At 42.9% G+C, this 16,148-nt stretch overlaps 1 protein-coding gene across 1 annotated transcript in view; it reads left to right on the top strand.

Moving 5' to 3' along the window:
* Window positions 1-7,931: 7,931 nt before the first annotated feature.
* LOC121289348 (olfactomedin-like protein 2B) overlaps window positions 7,932-16,148 on the top strand; it is a 59,987-nt gene continuing 51,770 nt past the window's right edge. The window contains exons 1-2 of the mRNA XM_041208710.1: window positions 7,932-8,446; window positions 9,143-9,406. Of these exons, the coding sequence (XP_041064644.1) occupies window positions 8,258-8,446; window positions 9,143-9,406 (453 nt within the window). The 5' untranslated portion in view covers window positions 7,932-8,257. The remainder of the gene's footprint in view (window positions 8,447-9,142; window positions 9,407-16,148) is intronic.

The following is a 16,148-nucleotide window of genomic DNA, read 5'->3' as shown; positions in this document are numbered from 1 at the left end:
CCAGGCCAATCCTGGTAGGGTTGGCAACCCTCCCATACTGGGATACTGCACATTCTCATTGCTTAGTTGGTTGAAGGTGAATGAGTCACCTTTACAATAAATTTTTTTTTATCTAATTACTCTTTTCATGAGGTTTCCTTGAACCACAAACCTTGGCTCTCTCTAAAACCCAAGTCTATAAGGTTTGAAATTGCTGTTGTATCTGGGGAGGTTCTTCAATCACCTCATATCTCACACTGCTGAGTAGGAGACAAATAAATGTGGTTCCTGTGGCCAGAGAGATTCTTCTTTCACCTGATGGTTGCCTGGTTGTAACATTTTTACATTTCTCTTTCACTGTGCTTTGTGCTCTTCAGAACATTTCACATGCTCCTTCTAAGTTGCAATGCAGAGTGCCCCCAACATGCATTGTCCACAGTTAAAATGGAGATTGATTGCACTGGCTCCTCAAAGACATTCTCCCTTGCCATTCAAATGACAGGGTAGTTCCTTATACTGTCCTCAGTCTTTTGCTTTCCCTACTACTTGAAAGCTTTGTCAGGAAAATATAATAATTTTCATAATGTTATTGGAATTTAGTGTAAGGTAGGAATAGTGGAGTCTGGGTGGTGTGTGTCTGTGTGTGTCTGTAGTGTGGGACTTAATTGAATTAAAGACAGCTGGTTTGAAGGCTTTGATGTCTCAGAAGAGAAGCTAGGTTTGAAATGCTAAATGGATAAACATGGTTGGAGTTTTTGAATGTGAGGTGTATAAGGAAAATTTACATTTTTAGATAAACCAGAAGAGTGAATTTCAAAGAGGTGGAAAGGAATTACACCTAGCCAACAGAAGCTAAGCGTTTATTTTTCCCAAAGCTGACTGATAAAATTGGTACTATGAAAGATTTTAATTATTAGAAAGGTAAAATCCAAAGACATATTGAAACAATGGGATTTGCATTAAAACGAGAGAAACATGTATAAAGGAGATTAAGTTATGTATAAGGAAAGAAGGCATTCTAAGATCTAACAGGTGTGAAAAGCCTCCAGCCTTTAAGCCTCAAGTTGCTGTCTACACGAACTGAAGTGAAGAAAACTCACTTTGAATTCGACTGTTCAGGTATCATGTTACTTTGCCTAAGCCTTTTAAAATCTATGTGTTTTACTGCTGCCTTAATGGAGGTGTAACTGGGAGTTATCATAGTAGTAATTTGTAGACGTATGTATGTGCTTAAAATTATTTCTTTTATTAATAAATGTTTAATTTAGTTTTGCAAAAACTGTCTAAGACTTGGTGGACTTATTACTACTGAATTCAAGGCATGCATCTCAAAATAATTATACAAGTTGTAAAACAGTTGTGGCAGTTGTTTCAAGTTTCCCTTTGGGATTTGAGCAGCTCAGCATTTACCAACTGCTGTGCCATAACAGTTTTTATAAGCCAATCGTTATTTCCTGCTTTATATCTTTCTCAAATTTGCATGTTTACCTCTGCCTCGTGATAAAATGTCTGTGATTGGGCAATTTTTCCAAGGGAGCAACTGTGGAACTGGCCATTGGGATGAGCCAAGAATGAATGTGCAGTAAAGGGCCTGGTCTTCACTCCACTGGGCCCCCAAGAGGTACAGCTGAGAACCCACATCCAGCTTGACTGGATCCATGATTATCATCTGGTATTAAGTACTTTTATTCTGTAACTTGCTACTAAAGGGTAGTGAGGCTCTTACACTTTCATAAGCATATGTATACCAGATTCCAACTTGCTTCTTCATCACTCAGAATTGAATCCTATACACATAACTTTTTTCTATTCATATTTGGGTTATAGATACACCCACTGTGCTGTCAGAAAGGGAGTTCCAGGATTTTGACCCAGTGATGGTGAAGGAACAGTGATATATTTCCAGCTGAGGATGGTGTGAGACTTGGGGGGAACTTGCAAGTGGTGCCATTTCCATGTGCTGGCTGCCCTTGTTCTTTTCAGTGATAGAAATCCCGGTTGAGAAAGTGCTATCGAAGGAGGCTTGATGAGTTGCTGCAGTGCATCTTGTAGATGTATAGATGGTACACACTGCTGCCATTGTGTGCCAGTGGTGGAGAGAGTGAATATTTAAGATGGTGGATGGGGTGCCTATCAAACAGGTTGCTTTGTCCTGGATGATATCGTGCTTCTTCAGTGTTGTTCATCCAGGCAAATGGGGAGTATTCCATCACATTCCTGACTTGTGCGTTATAGATGGTAGACAGGGAGAGTGAGGATGTGAGTTACTCACTATAGAATTCCCAGCCTCTGATCTACTTATGTATCTACAGTCTTTATGTTGCTGGTCCAGATAAATTTCTAGTCAAAGGTGACACCCACAGGATGTTAATGGTGGGGATCCAGTGAAGGCAATATCATTGAATGTCAAGGGGAGGTGGTTAGGTTCTCTCTTGCTGGAAATGGTCGTTGGCTGGCACTTGTATGTCATGAATGTTACTTGTCACTTATCAGCTCCAGCCTGAATGGTGGTCAGGTCTTGGTATATGCAGGCATGGACTGTTTCATTATCTGAGGAGTTGTAAATGGAACTAAAAATTATGCAAACATCAGCAAATGTCTACACATCTGTCTTTATGATGGAAGGAAGGCCATGATGAAGCAGCTGAACTAAGTTGGGCCTATCACATTGTCCTGATGAACTCCTACCATGATGTCCTGGGGCTGAGGTGATTGGCTTCCAACAATCATAACCACCTTCCTTTCTGTGAGGTATGATTTCCAGTCAGTGGAGAGTTTTCTCCCTAATTTCCAATGACTTCAATTTTACTAGGTGTCCTTGACACCACATTCGGTCAAATGCTTTCTTGATGTTAAGGGCAGTCACTTTCGGCTCACCTTGGAATTCAGCTCCTTTGTCCATCTTTAAACCAAGGCTGTAATGAAGTCTGGAGCTGAGAGTCCTGGCAGAACCCAAACTGAAAATCGGTGAGCAGGTTATTGCTCTCTAAGTGCCGCTTGATAGCGCTGTTAGTGACACTTTCCATCATTTTTCTGATGATTGCATGCAAACTGGTGGATTGATAATTGGATGGATTGGATTTGTCCTGCTTTTTGTGGATAGGGCATACACTTCGTCAGGTAGATACTAGAGGTTGTAGCTATACTGGAGCAGCTTGGCTAGGTGTGTGGTTGGTTCTACAGCACAACTGTTGGGGTGTTGTCAGGGCCCACAACCAATCAAATTGGCTGAAGACTGGCATCTGTGATGCTGGGGACCTCAGGAGGAGGCTGAGATGAATCACCAACTCAGCACTTCTGGCTAAACATAGTTGCAAATGCTTCAGCCCTGTCTTTTACACTGATGTGTTGGGTTCCTCCATCATTGAGGATGGTGATATTTATGAAGCCTCCTCCTCTGGTCAGTTGTTTAATTGTCCACCACCATTCATGATTGTATATGACAGTACTGCAGAGCTTTGGTCTGATCCGTTGTTTGTGGAATATATAACAGGCTGCTTCCTCCGTTTATCATACTTGTAGATCTAAGATGTAGCTTCACCAGGCTGACACCTCATTTTTAGGCATGTCCATTGCTATTCCTAGCATGCTTTTCTATACTCCTCATTGGACCAGGGTTTGCCCCCTGGTTTGATGGTGATAGTGAGGAATAAGTCAGGTAACAAAATTAGATTGTGGTGGAATATAATTCTGCTCCTGGTTTAAAAACAAAAAAACTGCGGATGCTGGAAATCCAAAACAAGAACAGAATTACCTGGAAAAACTCAGCAGGTCTGGCAGCATCGGCGGAGAAGAAAAGAGTTGACGTTTCGAGTCCTCATGACCCTTCGACAGAACTTGAGTTCGAGTCCAGGAAAGAGCTGAAATATAAGCTGGTTTAAGGTGTGTGTGTGGGGGGCGGAGAGATAGAGAGACAGAGAGGTGGAGGGGGTTGGTGTGGTTGTAGGGACAAACAAGCAGTGATAGAAGCAGATCATCAAAAGATGTCAACGACAATAGTACAATAGAACACATAGGTGTTAAAGTTAAAGTTGGTGATATTATCTAAACGAATGTGCTAATTAAGAATGGATGGTAGGGCACTCAAGGTATAGCTCTAGTGGGTTTTTTTTTTCCCTTCACCCCCCTTATCGGCATTCCGTAGGGATCGCTCCCTCCGGGACACCCTGGTCCACTCCTCCATCACCCCCTACTCCTCAACCCCCTCCTATGGCACAACCCCATGCCCACGCAAAAGATGCAACACCTGCCCCTTCACTTCCTCTCTCCTCACCGTCCAAGGACGCAAACACTCCTTTCAAGTGAAGCAGCATTTCACTTGCATTTCCCCCAACTTAGTCTACTGCATTCGTTGCTCCCAATGTGGTCTCCTCTACATTGGAGAGACCAAATGTAAGCTGGGCGACCGCTTTGCAGAACACCTGCGGTCTGTCCGCAAGAATGACCCAAACCTCCCTGTCGCTTGCCATTTTAACACTCCACCCTGCTCTCTTGCCCACATGTCTGTCCTTGGCTTGCTGCATTGTTCCAGTGAAGCCCAACGCAAACTGGAGGAACAACACCTCATCTTCCGACTAGGGACTTTACAGCCTTCCGGACTGAATATTGAATTCAACAACTTTAGGTCGTGAGCTCCCTCCCCCATCCCCACCCCCTTTCTGTTTCCCCCTTCTTTTTTTTCCAATAAATTATAAAGATTTTCCTTTTCCCACCTATTTCCATTATTAAAAAAAAACCCACTAGAGCTATACCTTGAGTGCCCTACCATCCATTCTTAATTAGCACATTCGTTTAGATAATATCACCAACTTTAACTTTAACACCTATGTGTTCTATTGTACTATTGTCGTTGACATCTTTTGATGATCTGCTTCTATCACTGCTTGTTTGTCCCTACAACCACACCAACCCCCTCCACCTCTCTGTCTCTCTATCTCTCCGCCCCCCACACACACACCTTAAACCAGCTTATATTTCAGCTCTTTCCTGGACTCGAACTCAAGTTCTGTCGAAGGGTCATGAGGACTCGAAACGTCAACTCTTTTCTTCTCCGCCGATGCTGCCAGACCTGCTGAGTTTTTCCAGGTAATTCTGTTTTTGTTCTGCTCCTGGTGTTGGCCCGTAGCACCTCATGAATGCCCCTTTTTGAATTGTTGGATCTATTCTGATTCCAAGCTCTTTAGAATGGTGGTAGTGTCACACAACATGAAGGACAGTACCTTCAGTGTGAAAACAGGACTCCATCTCCACAAGGAATGTGCTGATGAGGCCATTTCAGAGTCAACCGCATTACTGTGGGTCTGGAGTCACACACACGCAGGACCAGTGAATTTCCTTCTCTCAAGGAACGAGATGGATTTTTAGAACAATCTGGTAGTTTTAGCATCACCATATCTGACACTAGCTTGTTTTTAACTCCAAATCTATTTAATTGAATTTAAATTGCATAGCTGTTGTGGTGGGATTTGAACTCATGTCTCCAGAGCATTAGTCCAGGCCTCTGGATTACTAATCTGGTAATTTTACCACTAATATTAAAAACAGAAAATGCTGGAAAAACTCAGCAGGTCTAGCAGCATCTGTGGAGAGAGAAACAGAGTTAACGTTTCGAGTCTGTACAACTCTTCCTCAGGATTGAAGTCTGGTAGAAATGTGATGGGCTTTATGCTGTGGTTGGAGCAGGTGGAGTAAAATAGAAAGTCAGGGATAGATGGGAGCTCCAGAGAGATTTGATGAAGACGTCATGGACACAAGACAAGGGGAGTGCTAATGATAGTGTTAAGGACTATGTTTAACACTATATTGATGTTCCTCTACTGTCATGTCCAACTTAATCTTCTGGACAAAGAGATTACCCAAGTTTTGGGAAGTGACTGCCTGTTGTTGACCTCTCAGTCTGACAACAATTTACTATGACAATGTAATGCAGAGAAGTGATTGTAAATACTTCCACATTATTAACATATTGACTTGAACCCTCATCCCCCTCAATGGGGGAATATAAAACCAACCAATGGCATTTAATTTGGCAGTTTCCAATTGTTTCTAATGTTGGAATAAAGGCAGGCTGAATAAGGACCAGACCAGGCTACTTTGTGATTTTCCCCCCCAGGAGTAGAGAGCTTAGATGATGCCATTAGAGTGAGGTAATGAGCTCCGCAGCTTGCCTTGTGTTATATAATATTGCAATTGCTGAACCAAAAAAAAAGGTCCAGAGAGAGCTTTGGGAACCACAGGACCATAAATAAGTGTTTTTTTTCCTCTTTCAATGTTCTTTCCTCCTGTCCTCAGAAGCTGATTCTCAATGGGCTGAGGTTCCAGGGGCATCTGTAGACAACTGCTCCCCTGAGCAGAAGCAAAGGATTGCTAAACAGCCATTGAAAGTGATATCCCTGACTGATTGTGTCCCTTTTCTGGGTCAGGCCCATGGTAGTTCCCCAATGACTGTATCAACTGAGATCAGATAACGTAGTAGAGACTGAAAAACTTCCTCATCTGTGTAGGTCAGTGAAATAGCAGTAGGAGCAGGTAGCTACTCAATTATGGACAGATCTTTTATCTCCCTTTTGATGCTTTTGGGAATTATTTTCATTTTCTCTCCTTCCAGACCTTAATTAATAATTCATCTTTCCCCAGATAAGTAGGGATCTGCAGTGCCTTTCTCTGTCCATTGCGGGTGTTGCTCGGTAATTAGCCAGGAGGAAGCGCTCTAGAGCAGCCATAGAGCAATCTTCTTTGCATCTCTTTAAGGAGGTCCCCAACTTCCATTCAATGCCAACTCCTGACAGTATGTCGTCCTAGAAATCTCTTCCTCCAACACATTTCAGCATGCAGAATAAACAGGAAATAAATTCCGAATTACCTGGAAAAACTCAACAGGTCTGGCAGCATCGGCGGATCTCCGCCGATGCTGCCAGACCTGCTGAGTTTTTCCAGGTAATTCTGTTTTTGTTTTGGATTTCCAGCATCCGCAGTTTTTTTGTTTTTATTAGGAAATAAATTCCGTTTGATACAATTCTTCTCAGAAAAAAATTTCAGCACTGACCTGCTTTATGTGAAGATAATTCAACTGTGTCTAATTTCTTATAATTTGATTCAGGAACTGGTTTTAATTACAAAGTTTAATTACAATCCTTGTTTGCAGCACTTCTGAGATTTCTGATAATTGATAAAACACTAAAACAAACACAGCTACTCCTTTCCACGGTGTTTAGATACACTTAGAGAGAGGACAATTGTTCAACATTTACCTGAATGACTTAAAGTATCATTTTTACCAAAACCATTAAAAGTCTTGATTTAACAATAACAGGAATAGGAAGAGGCCATAGAACTCCTTAAGCCTTCTCCACCTTTCAAATAGATGATGGCTCACTTCCATGTATTTGTTTTCGCTCCATATCCCTTGATATCCTTGCCCAACAAAAATCTATCAATCTTTATTTGAAAGGTTTAATTATTCCAGAATCCATGGACTGTTGGGGGACAGAATTCCAGGTTTAGACTATTCTTCATGTGAAAAGTTGCTTCCTGATTTCCCCTCTAAAGTGCTTAGCTCTACTCTTAAGATTATGTCCCCTCATTCTTGATACCCTTAACAGAGGAAATGGTTTCTCTGTATTTATCCTATTGAGTTATTTTACATTTTAAACATTGGAACCTAAAACAATAGAACTAAAAGCCATCACGCTACATCACAAAATATGTTCATTCATCTTGAAGAATATGGAAATATGTCTCAATTTATTTTTTATCATCTCAAATTTACTGCATCCTAGCTAGATTTGGACTAGGGCTGAGATTTTTCGGATATTCCATATTGGTGTTTCTGTATTTTGGTCTCAAGGCTGCAGATACACTTCGAGCAACATCCTGCTGACTATTGGCAGTAAGACTCCTCCTAGCTTCCATCAGTCCATTCAATCAGCTTCAAGCTACAAGATACCCAGCTCAGTTGCACACTGGAAGTGAGTGCTCTCTCTACATTGGGGTTTGCTGACTATAGCAATGCAAGATTATCTGTGCAACTGGTGATTATCCTGCCCCCCATCCCATCTCCCTCTGAAGGAACCAGGACACTCGCTGGAATATTTTAGTTTTGTGTCTCAACCTTGATTTTGTTGGGGGGTGGGGGGTGGCGTTGGGGGGAAGTTTGGCATTTGTTTTCTGCGGCTGCTTGGCAGCTGCCAGCTGCACTCGGCAACCCTGCCATCGACTCGACCAGACTTCTCTTCGGCGAGGACTGAGTGCGGAAAGCTCCCCTCTGCCGAGTGCTAAGATGCTTTGGGGATCTGCCATCATCCTGGCTTTCGTTCTTTGCAGAGGACTACCGGTCAGCAACGGACTCCACAACATCACCGGGAAGAATCCCAAGCTGATGCCAATTGTTTGGGAAGAACCGAAACGTGAAACTGAAGTCAAGACGCCGGCAGCTGAATCCGAGAGACAGGACAGCATCCTATCAGAGGTAAAACCATCGTTTTACTGGGTGTGCGTCGGGGTGGGGGGTAGCGGAAATAAACTAAAACAACTACAATTTTGTTTTAATGTGTCTGTACCTTCGATAAAGCACCAGGGAAAGGAGCTGACGATCTGGTCCGTTGAATTTCATTAGGAGTTAAATGATCTGTATCCTTAGATACTTGTTTACTTCAGTCTGACAAACCTGCTGTTTTTGTGCAAAAAAAACCATTTCTAACTCCTGGTTTTCATTTAGCACCATGACACTGGTTTTATTTTTAAATGTAATTCTAATTGGGAAAATCCTTACCGTTTCTGGTAAGCGTGCACCTCTTCTCCCTTAGAACCCTGACACCTCTTGTAGTTTAAATCAAAGCTGCAACATGTTCATTTGCAAGTTTCTGGATTATCTGGTTGTTGTGCAGGAACTGATAACTGGGACTTGCCTAACAAAGCTAACTCGATTTAGGAAAACTTCGGATTGTTTTTATTTTGTGTGAGGAAACTTGGAGCCAACAATGTTACAGTCAGAAGTAACAGAAATGTAACATTTCCAAAACACCGTACACTCACTGTTTAGACAGAGCCCTCTACATGTTAATACGCACTGAAATGACTGACTGCAGGTTTTCTGCTGTTCAAATGTTTAGTATTCTCTTTTTCACACACACACGGTTGTGACTTGCTCTTCGCTTGCCTCCAGCTGTTAGGGGACTATGACAAAGTGAAAGCCGTGTCCGAGGGCACGGATTGCCGCTGCAAGTGTGTGCTCAACCCCCTGGGCCGGGACGCCTGCCGCCGGGTTCATGAAGGCACCGTCAGGCCGGACGACTCCTACACGGTGGAGACCATCAGCTCGGGACCGCACTGTAAATGTACCTGCCTCGCCCCACCCTCGGCTCTCAACCCGTGCGATGGGCAAATTAGACTGGAGAAGCTCCGGGAAGCGGAAGGCAGCAGCTTCAAGGTTGGTTGCAAAGGCTGGACGTGTTGCATTGAGGGGCAAGCAGCCCATCATAACCTGGTCCTGAGGGGTGTTTCCATGGAAAAGTGTTTGGCAAACTTCAATGGAGGGGGGTATGGGGCTAGAAACAAAGAGGGGCAGATGACTTTCAATCAAGTGAAGCAAAGGTGCATTTGAACATACACACTGCATGTATGAAAATATAGGCTTGCCAACTCTGACTGAATAAATTCATGGAGCCATTATCACCTCTAACCACCCTGCCATTACACCTAACACATCCATACTCAGCAGACCACCCCCTCACACTGAGAGTAAACCAGATTGATAGGCAAGGAAGGCTTTGATTAGTGAAACTGAAGAGCTCCAATCACAGCCAGGTGAGAGGCTGCTGTTCAATGCACTTCTTTCCCTCAGACAGTACTATCGTTGCTGGAAGGGTGATTGCCAACTTCGTGGAAGGCATTTCACCTGTCGAGCACTTCACTCACCTTTAGCTGCACTTCCCTGCTACCAGCCCTCACTGCAGAATGGGAGAAGCTTATGTAGCTCCACCTTCCACCTCTGTAGAGGGTTAGGAGGAGAATACCACCAATAGCACTAGCAGGAGCAACACCAGCAGCACCAGATGCTTTCTCCTCAGATCCATGCCCTTCCATAGGGGAGAGGAGATGGACATTGAGATCCAGCTGGAAGGTGGCAAGATCCCCAACACACGGTCACCAGGCAGAGGATTAGCTCTCTCGGCATATCTGAGCACCAGTGCCTGAGGAGGCTCAGTTTTTCATGCAGGTCATCTACAGCTTCCTGGGATAAGACTTCCTTCTCCAGTGGTCTGATAAGGCGCCTGTCACTTTTTGGCCAGACCCTGCCCCTCTCCCCCAGGTCTCGAACTTCTCCCTAAGTTATGTATTCTCTTCACCTGCAAGGAGAGAAAACAGATAGGTGTGACTACTTGTAATGGAGAGGCGGGAAGAATAACATTTATGGGCAGTGATTGTGAGGCATGGGTGCGAGAGGGCAATAGGCTGAGGGTGAGTGTGAGTGCTGGTTGCTCAGATGGGTATGTGAGGTGTCTGAATTGTGTGGAATGTGGAAGCTGCAAGAAGCATTGTCCTGAGAAATGCTGACAAAGCTGACAAACTAACTGTCAGAGGTCCAGTCTTTCAGATGAGACATTAAACTGAGGCTCTTTCTTCCCTCTGAAGTGGACATAAAAGAGCCTATGCTGCTATTTTGAAGAGGTGGAGTTATTCCCAGTGCCCTCGCCAATATTTATCCCTCAGTCTTCAATTAAGCAGGTTACCTGGTCATTATCACATTGCTGTTTGCAGGAGCTTGCAATGCGCAAACTTATACCACGTTTCCTACATTATAACAGTGACTACACTTCAAAAGTACTTCACTGACTGTAAAGTGCTTTGGGACATCCTGTAGTCATGAAAGGTACTATATAAAAGCAAGTCATTCTTTTATTATTTACAAGATGCAAGATCTGATTCCGTGTGATATTCCATTAATTTTACCCCTTACTGCATGCATTGGAGCTGTTTATGGAGGATTGTAATTTTACATTAATGTGCCCTCGGCATTGACAATGTTGGCATTGGTGTGGAGCTGAGTGAAAATGATGAACTTCTCCTAGCAGTAGTTTGTTGCACTCTATATTTGACAGTGCTGTGGTATAGCTAATGTTGTAAGTGACCCCAGGTGACAGAACCATGCATCGATATTCTGCACAGGCTCAGGCTGGTGGAGACCAACCTCAAGGCGTAGAAGTGATGTTGTTGCAATTATAGGGCAAGTCCAGCTCCCTTATTCTGATGGTGCCCTAAAACCACATAAATGTGAGGTTTGGTTGTGTGAATGGGGGAAATTGTTTGCTTTTATACATGCCGAAAGACACTGGCTTCTCAGTATGTATGGAAAATCAAGAACATGGTGGACATAGTATGGAGCATCAGATATGAATGGGAGGGGGTTAGGGTGGAGAGTAGGGAAACAAGGAGTGTTACAAATACAGGGAATAATTACTGAACAAGAGGGCATACGAAAAGAGCAGTACGTAAGATCATGAGAGAGTTATCTTTTTTGGGAAAGTTAGACAAGGTGGTGGTGACACAACCTGATATCCTACTGAGGGAAAAGTAGCATAACAGAGGCAAATGACCAAATACTAGGAAGAGCTATCTAACAGAGGGAACAGTTATGTAACATGGGGAGAATTACCTTATAAAGGGGAAGTTACCATGGGGGAATAACCTCATACAAGAGAAGTCTATCCAACACAGGAGAAGTGTTATTGAACATGAGGGGCAAGTTACTTTGCACAGGTAGAAAAGTGCTTAACACATGGGGGCACTTATCTGCAAGCAAACGAAAATTAAGGATAGGAAAGACTAGTTGAATCATTAAGTCTGGTCCATCTGGATTTTGAGTAATTTACATAAACCATGAGCCCCGTTCATCCTACCCTCCACCCTCATCCCACACCCAAAACCCCACCATCTCCTTGGAGAGGCACAAAAATGGAAAAAGAAATCCAAGGCCAATTTAAGGCGGATAAAACTCTGAGAAACTCCTCTCAAAACTCCAAAGACACACCAACAAGTTCCAGTTGACACCAGTGACATGTTTCCTGATACCCATTTATCTTTGATAATCATCAATGGGCCACTCACAGGAACCCGTACAGTTCCTTTTTATATAACCACAGTTCTGAAAAGCAGCAATACATTCAGAACAAACACTCCAAAGTAGCACAAAGATGCCACCATTGATTAAGAAATCAAAAAGGTCGGCAATGGTAGACAACCTTGCCTATGACCTCATTTGAGAGAGATAGGTTCAGTAGGCCTCTCATGTCAATCTTGTAGCTGGAATATATGTCATCTAAAATCTAAGACTTGGATACATAGTAGCATAGTTTTCAGCTGCTCATTGAAACAGCAGGTCAAAGTGCTCATAGAAACAATGCAAGTTGATGTACCCGGAGCCTCATCATACTCTATGAGCTTGCCTGAAGCCATAATTTGTCCTCCATTTTGGGCCCAAGAACAGTTTTTCTGTAATTCTCAGTTTGTTTATTAAAGAAAGGATTGTGCAGCTCTAACCAGACTGTATCCCCATGGTAACCTGTCATTCAAAATACTTCACTGTTTGTAAAGAGTAGCAGGTGCAATTATGTGTAATCTGTGATGGTTGCCTTTGCTGCTAAACATGACATCTTTGAGTCATAGTCATAGAGGTTTACAGCACAGAAAAAGGCCCTTCGGCCCATTGAGTCTGCGACAATCAAACAAGTACCTAATTATTCTAATCCTATTTTCCAACACTAGGCCCATAGCCTTGTATGCCATGCCATCGCAAGTGCATATCCAAATACATATTAAATGTTACGAGGGTTTCTGCCTCTACCACCCTTTCAGGCAGTGAGTTCCAGATTCCCACCACCCTCTGGGTGAAAAAATTCTTCCTCACATCCCCTCTAAACCTCCTGCCCCTTACCTTAAATGTACGCCCCTAGGTTATTGATCCCTCCACCAAGGGGAAAATTTCCTTCCTGTCTACCCTGTCTATGCCACTCATAATCTTATACATCTCAATCAGGTCCCCCCTCAGTCTCCTCTGCTCCAAGGTAAATAACCCCAGTTAATCCAATCTCACCTCTTAACTAAAACTCTCCAGCCCAGGGAACATCCTGGTAAATCTCCTCTGCATTCTCTCTAGTGCAACCACATCGTTCTTACACAGCGGATTTCAGAACTGCACGCAGTACTGTAGCTGTGGCCTAACCAGCATTTTATACAGTTCCAGCATAACCTCCCTGCTCTTATATTCTATGCCCCAGCTAATAAGGGCAAGTATCCCACATGCCTTCTTAACCATCTTATCTACCTGTCCTGTTACCTTAAGTGGACATGCACACCAAGGTTCCTCTGATTCTCGGTACTTCCCAGGGTCCTACCATACTATCATGTATTCCTGTGCCTTGTTTGTTCTGCCCAAATGCATCACCTCACACTTATCTGGATTAAATTCCATTTGCCACTGATCAACCCATTTGACCAGCCTGTCTATATCCTCCTGTAATCTAAGGCTATCCTCCTCAATATTTACCAACCCACTAAATTTCGTGTCATCTGTGAACTTACTGATCAACCCTCCTACACTCAAGTCTAAATCGTTTATATATACCACAAGCAACAAGGGACCCAACACTGATCCATGTGGAACCCCACTGGACACACCAGCATCCAGTCACAAAATTTGAAATCTTAGTGTTCCTAAATCCAAGCTGCACGTCCCACAACAGATACAATGTATTGGCTAAAATGTGAAATTGGCTTTAACTTTTGCATGGTGAATCTGGTGAGGTTTGGAAGATGAGGTGTTCAAGGATTAGCGTCTGTTTCCTTAAAAAAAGTCTTTTTGAAAGTATTTCTATCATTTTCTTGGGGGAATAAAAAATTAAGGAACAGGTTGAATGGAAAATGTTTGCTCCCAGTGGTGTAATCCATATTCAAACTCCATTCCTATGTGGGGTACATTGCCAGAGTTACTAGAATCACAACAGACTGATCATTTTTATAATATTAGGAATTTAACATAACACTCGCCCTGGAGCTGGTGTAAATCCAACTATTTTAATGGCTCAGTTTGTAAACATGTTGCATAGTGTGGAACTGGGAAGAATAGGAAGGATGCAGGTCTGTGCTGAGTGAGCTGATCTCTGCAGGGGTAATGATAATGAGTGCCACAGCTGTCAGAGCACCCCTGAACTGGGAAAGGAAACAAACTTGGATGGGATTCCTGCTTGTTTCCACCATGCTGTGATGCCCTCTGTGGTCAAATAGCCCATTAACACTCACTGATTTACCTTACACAGGGGAAATGCTGACTTAGGCGAGTTACAAGTGGGCTATTTTTGTCTGTGAAAATGTATTTCATCAAAGGTCTTCAGAATAGCAAAAACTCATATTAAAAGGAACAAAAAAACCAAGCATAGTTTGCCAGTATATCATCTAGGTGTACCAATTCCTGAAGAATTAATGAGAAAGAGGCATCCAAAAATCATGGCCTAACTGAACTTCTTGTGTCTGCTCCAATAAAAAAATCTGGAGTCTGGAAACATGAAAAAAGTTCAGCCAGATGCATTATTGGAATGGTTTAAAGGCTGCTCCATTCCCTGGCACTGTAATATTCCACTTGTGCTGTGACAGCAACATGAGCATTGTTTTTCTTTTGTTGGAAACTGTTCAGTTGGAGTCCAGACATTTTTTTTTCAGCTGGGGAATTTCCTTGTTTCTGTAGTCATCAGATGAAGGACATCAACGATGGGAGAATTAGATGCTTTTTTTGTTGGTGACCCAATTCTCTTAAGAAATGTAGAGGGCAGGTTGTGACTTAGTTCAAGATTATGGAGTGTTGTCAGTTTCAAGAGAAACCTACTTGCATTGATTTTCAGAAGGTGTTCTACCTCATATGTGCCTCACGCACGACTTCATGAAGGAGTAAAAGACCAGATCTTGGACTTTATTCAGGATGGTACCTCAGTGCAAGATACGTGAGAGGCTTGCAGAAATTACCTTCCTTGAGAAAAGGAGTAGGCTGTGGCTGCCCAAAGTTATTTAACCTGGAAGATCAACTGGGGTTGACTGGCAATAAGTTGGGTATCAACTGTTCCTTGTCCTTCATTATGTTTTGGCTACTGGGGATGGGGAGGAGAACAGAGAATGGATTTGGATGTTGGAATGAGATAGCACACTATTCTTCCCACTCTGAGACCCAACCTTAGACCCAGTCCAGCTTAAATTGACTGAATGAATATTGCATTTTTCTCTGCAAGTTTTCTGGGTCTGACTTGAAAATTAGTTCAGGGATTTCAACCTGCAGCCTGCACACAGCAGAAAACTGCTTCAAGTATCTGTTCAAAGAACCTGGAAAGGTGATTGGTGTGACTGACAGAAAATGAAACACTGATGCAGAGGAGGATGCTCTTGACAGACAGTTGACAGACTGCAAAATCACCAGATCTGGGAGTGGATGCTGATTCTCGCCATTTAAAATGCAAGAGTTCCTCAAAACCTTGTCACTGTTTTCCTCCTATTCCCACTACCCCCCCCCACCCCTCACCCTATAAGAGGAAACTTGCTCTTTGGAAACAAATTTTTTTTGACTGCAGCAATAGAAGTGTGTTCTGGTAGAAGAGCATGTACAGCATCCCTGTCTCAAGTGAAAGGACATTTTAATGTGCGTGCCGAACATGCAGTTTCTTCAGAGCCAATCAAGTCAGCTTAACTCCTTAAGAGTAGGTGCAAGATGCTTAACAAAGAAGAGCTCGCCATTGAATTCAAGGGCACTCAGACTAGAACACAGACAAGAAAAGGTCCATGGGTGGTGAAATATTTGTTCCAGCAGCCACTTGGAATGAAACGATAATTCGCTGGCCTATGAAAGCCAAGAACAACAGTTTTACCAAGTTTTTAATAGAGCAAAAAGAGGAAACTGTAGCTTTCATTTAACCGTTGAAAGATTTATCTAGTAAATACACTGGTTCCAGCTGGAGTTCAGGAAAGAAAGAAACTGCATTTATAAAGCGCCTTAACTTACCTCTTGGAAGCAGCCTAGAGTGCTTCACATACAATGAATTACATCGTATATTTATTGTTGTTATGTTGGTAAAGATGTCTGCCATTTTATTCATAGCAAAGTTCTATGAACAGCAATTAGATGAACGTTCTGT

The sequence above is a fragment of the Carcharodon carcharias genome, chromosome 16, assembly GCF_017639515.1.
Source record: "Carcharodon carcharias isolate sCarCar2 chromosome 16, sCarCar2.pri, whole genome shotgun sequence".
Taxonomy (NCBI): domain Eukaryota; kingdom Metazoa; phylum Chordata; class Chondrichthyes; order Lamniformes; family Lamnidae; genus Carcharodon; species Carcharodon carcharias.
The sequence above is the reverse complement of the archived record's forward strand: the minus strand, read 5'-3'. Positions and strand labels throughout refer to the sequence as shown.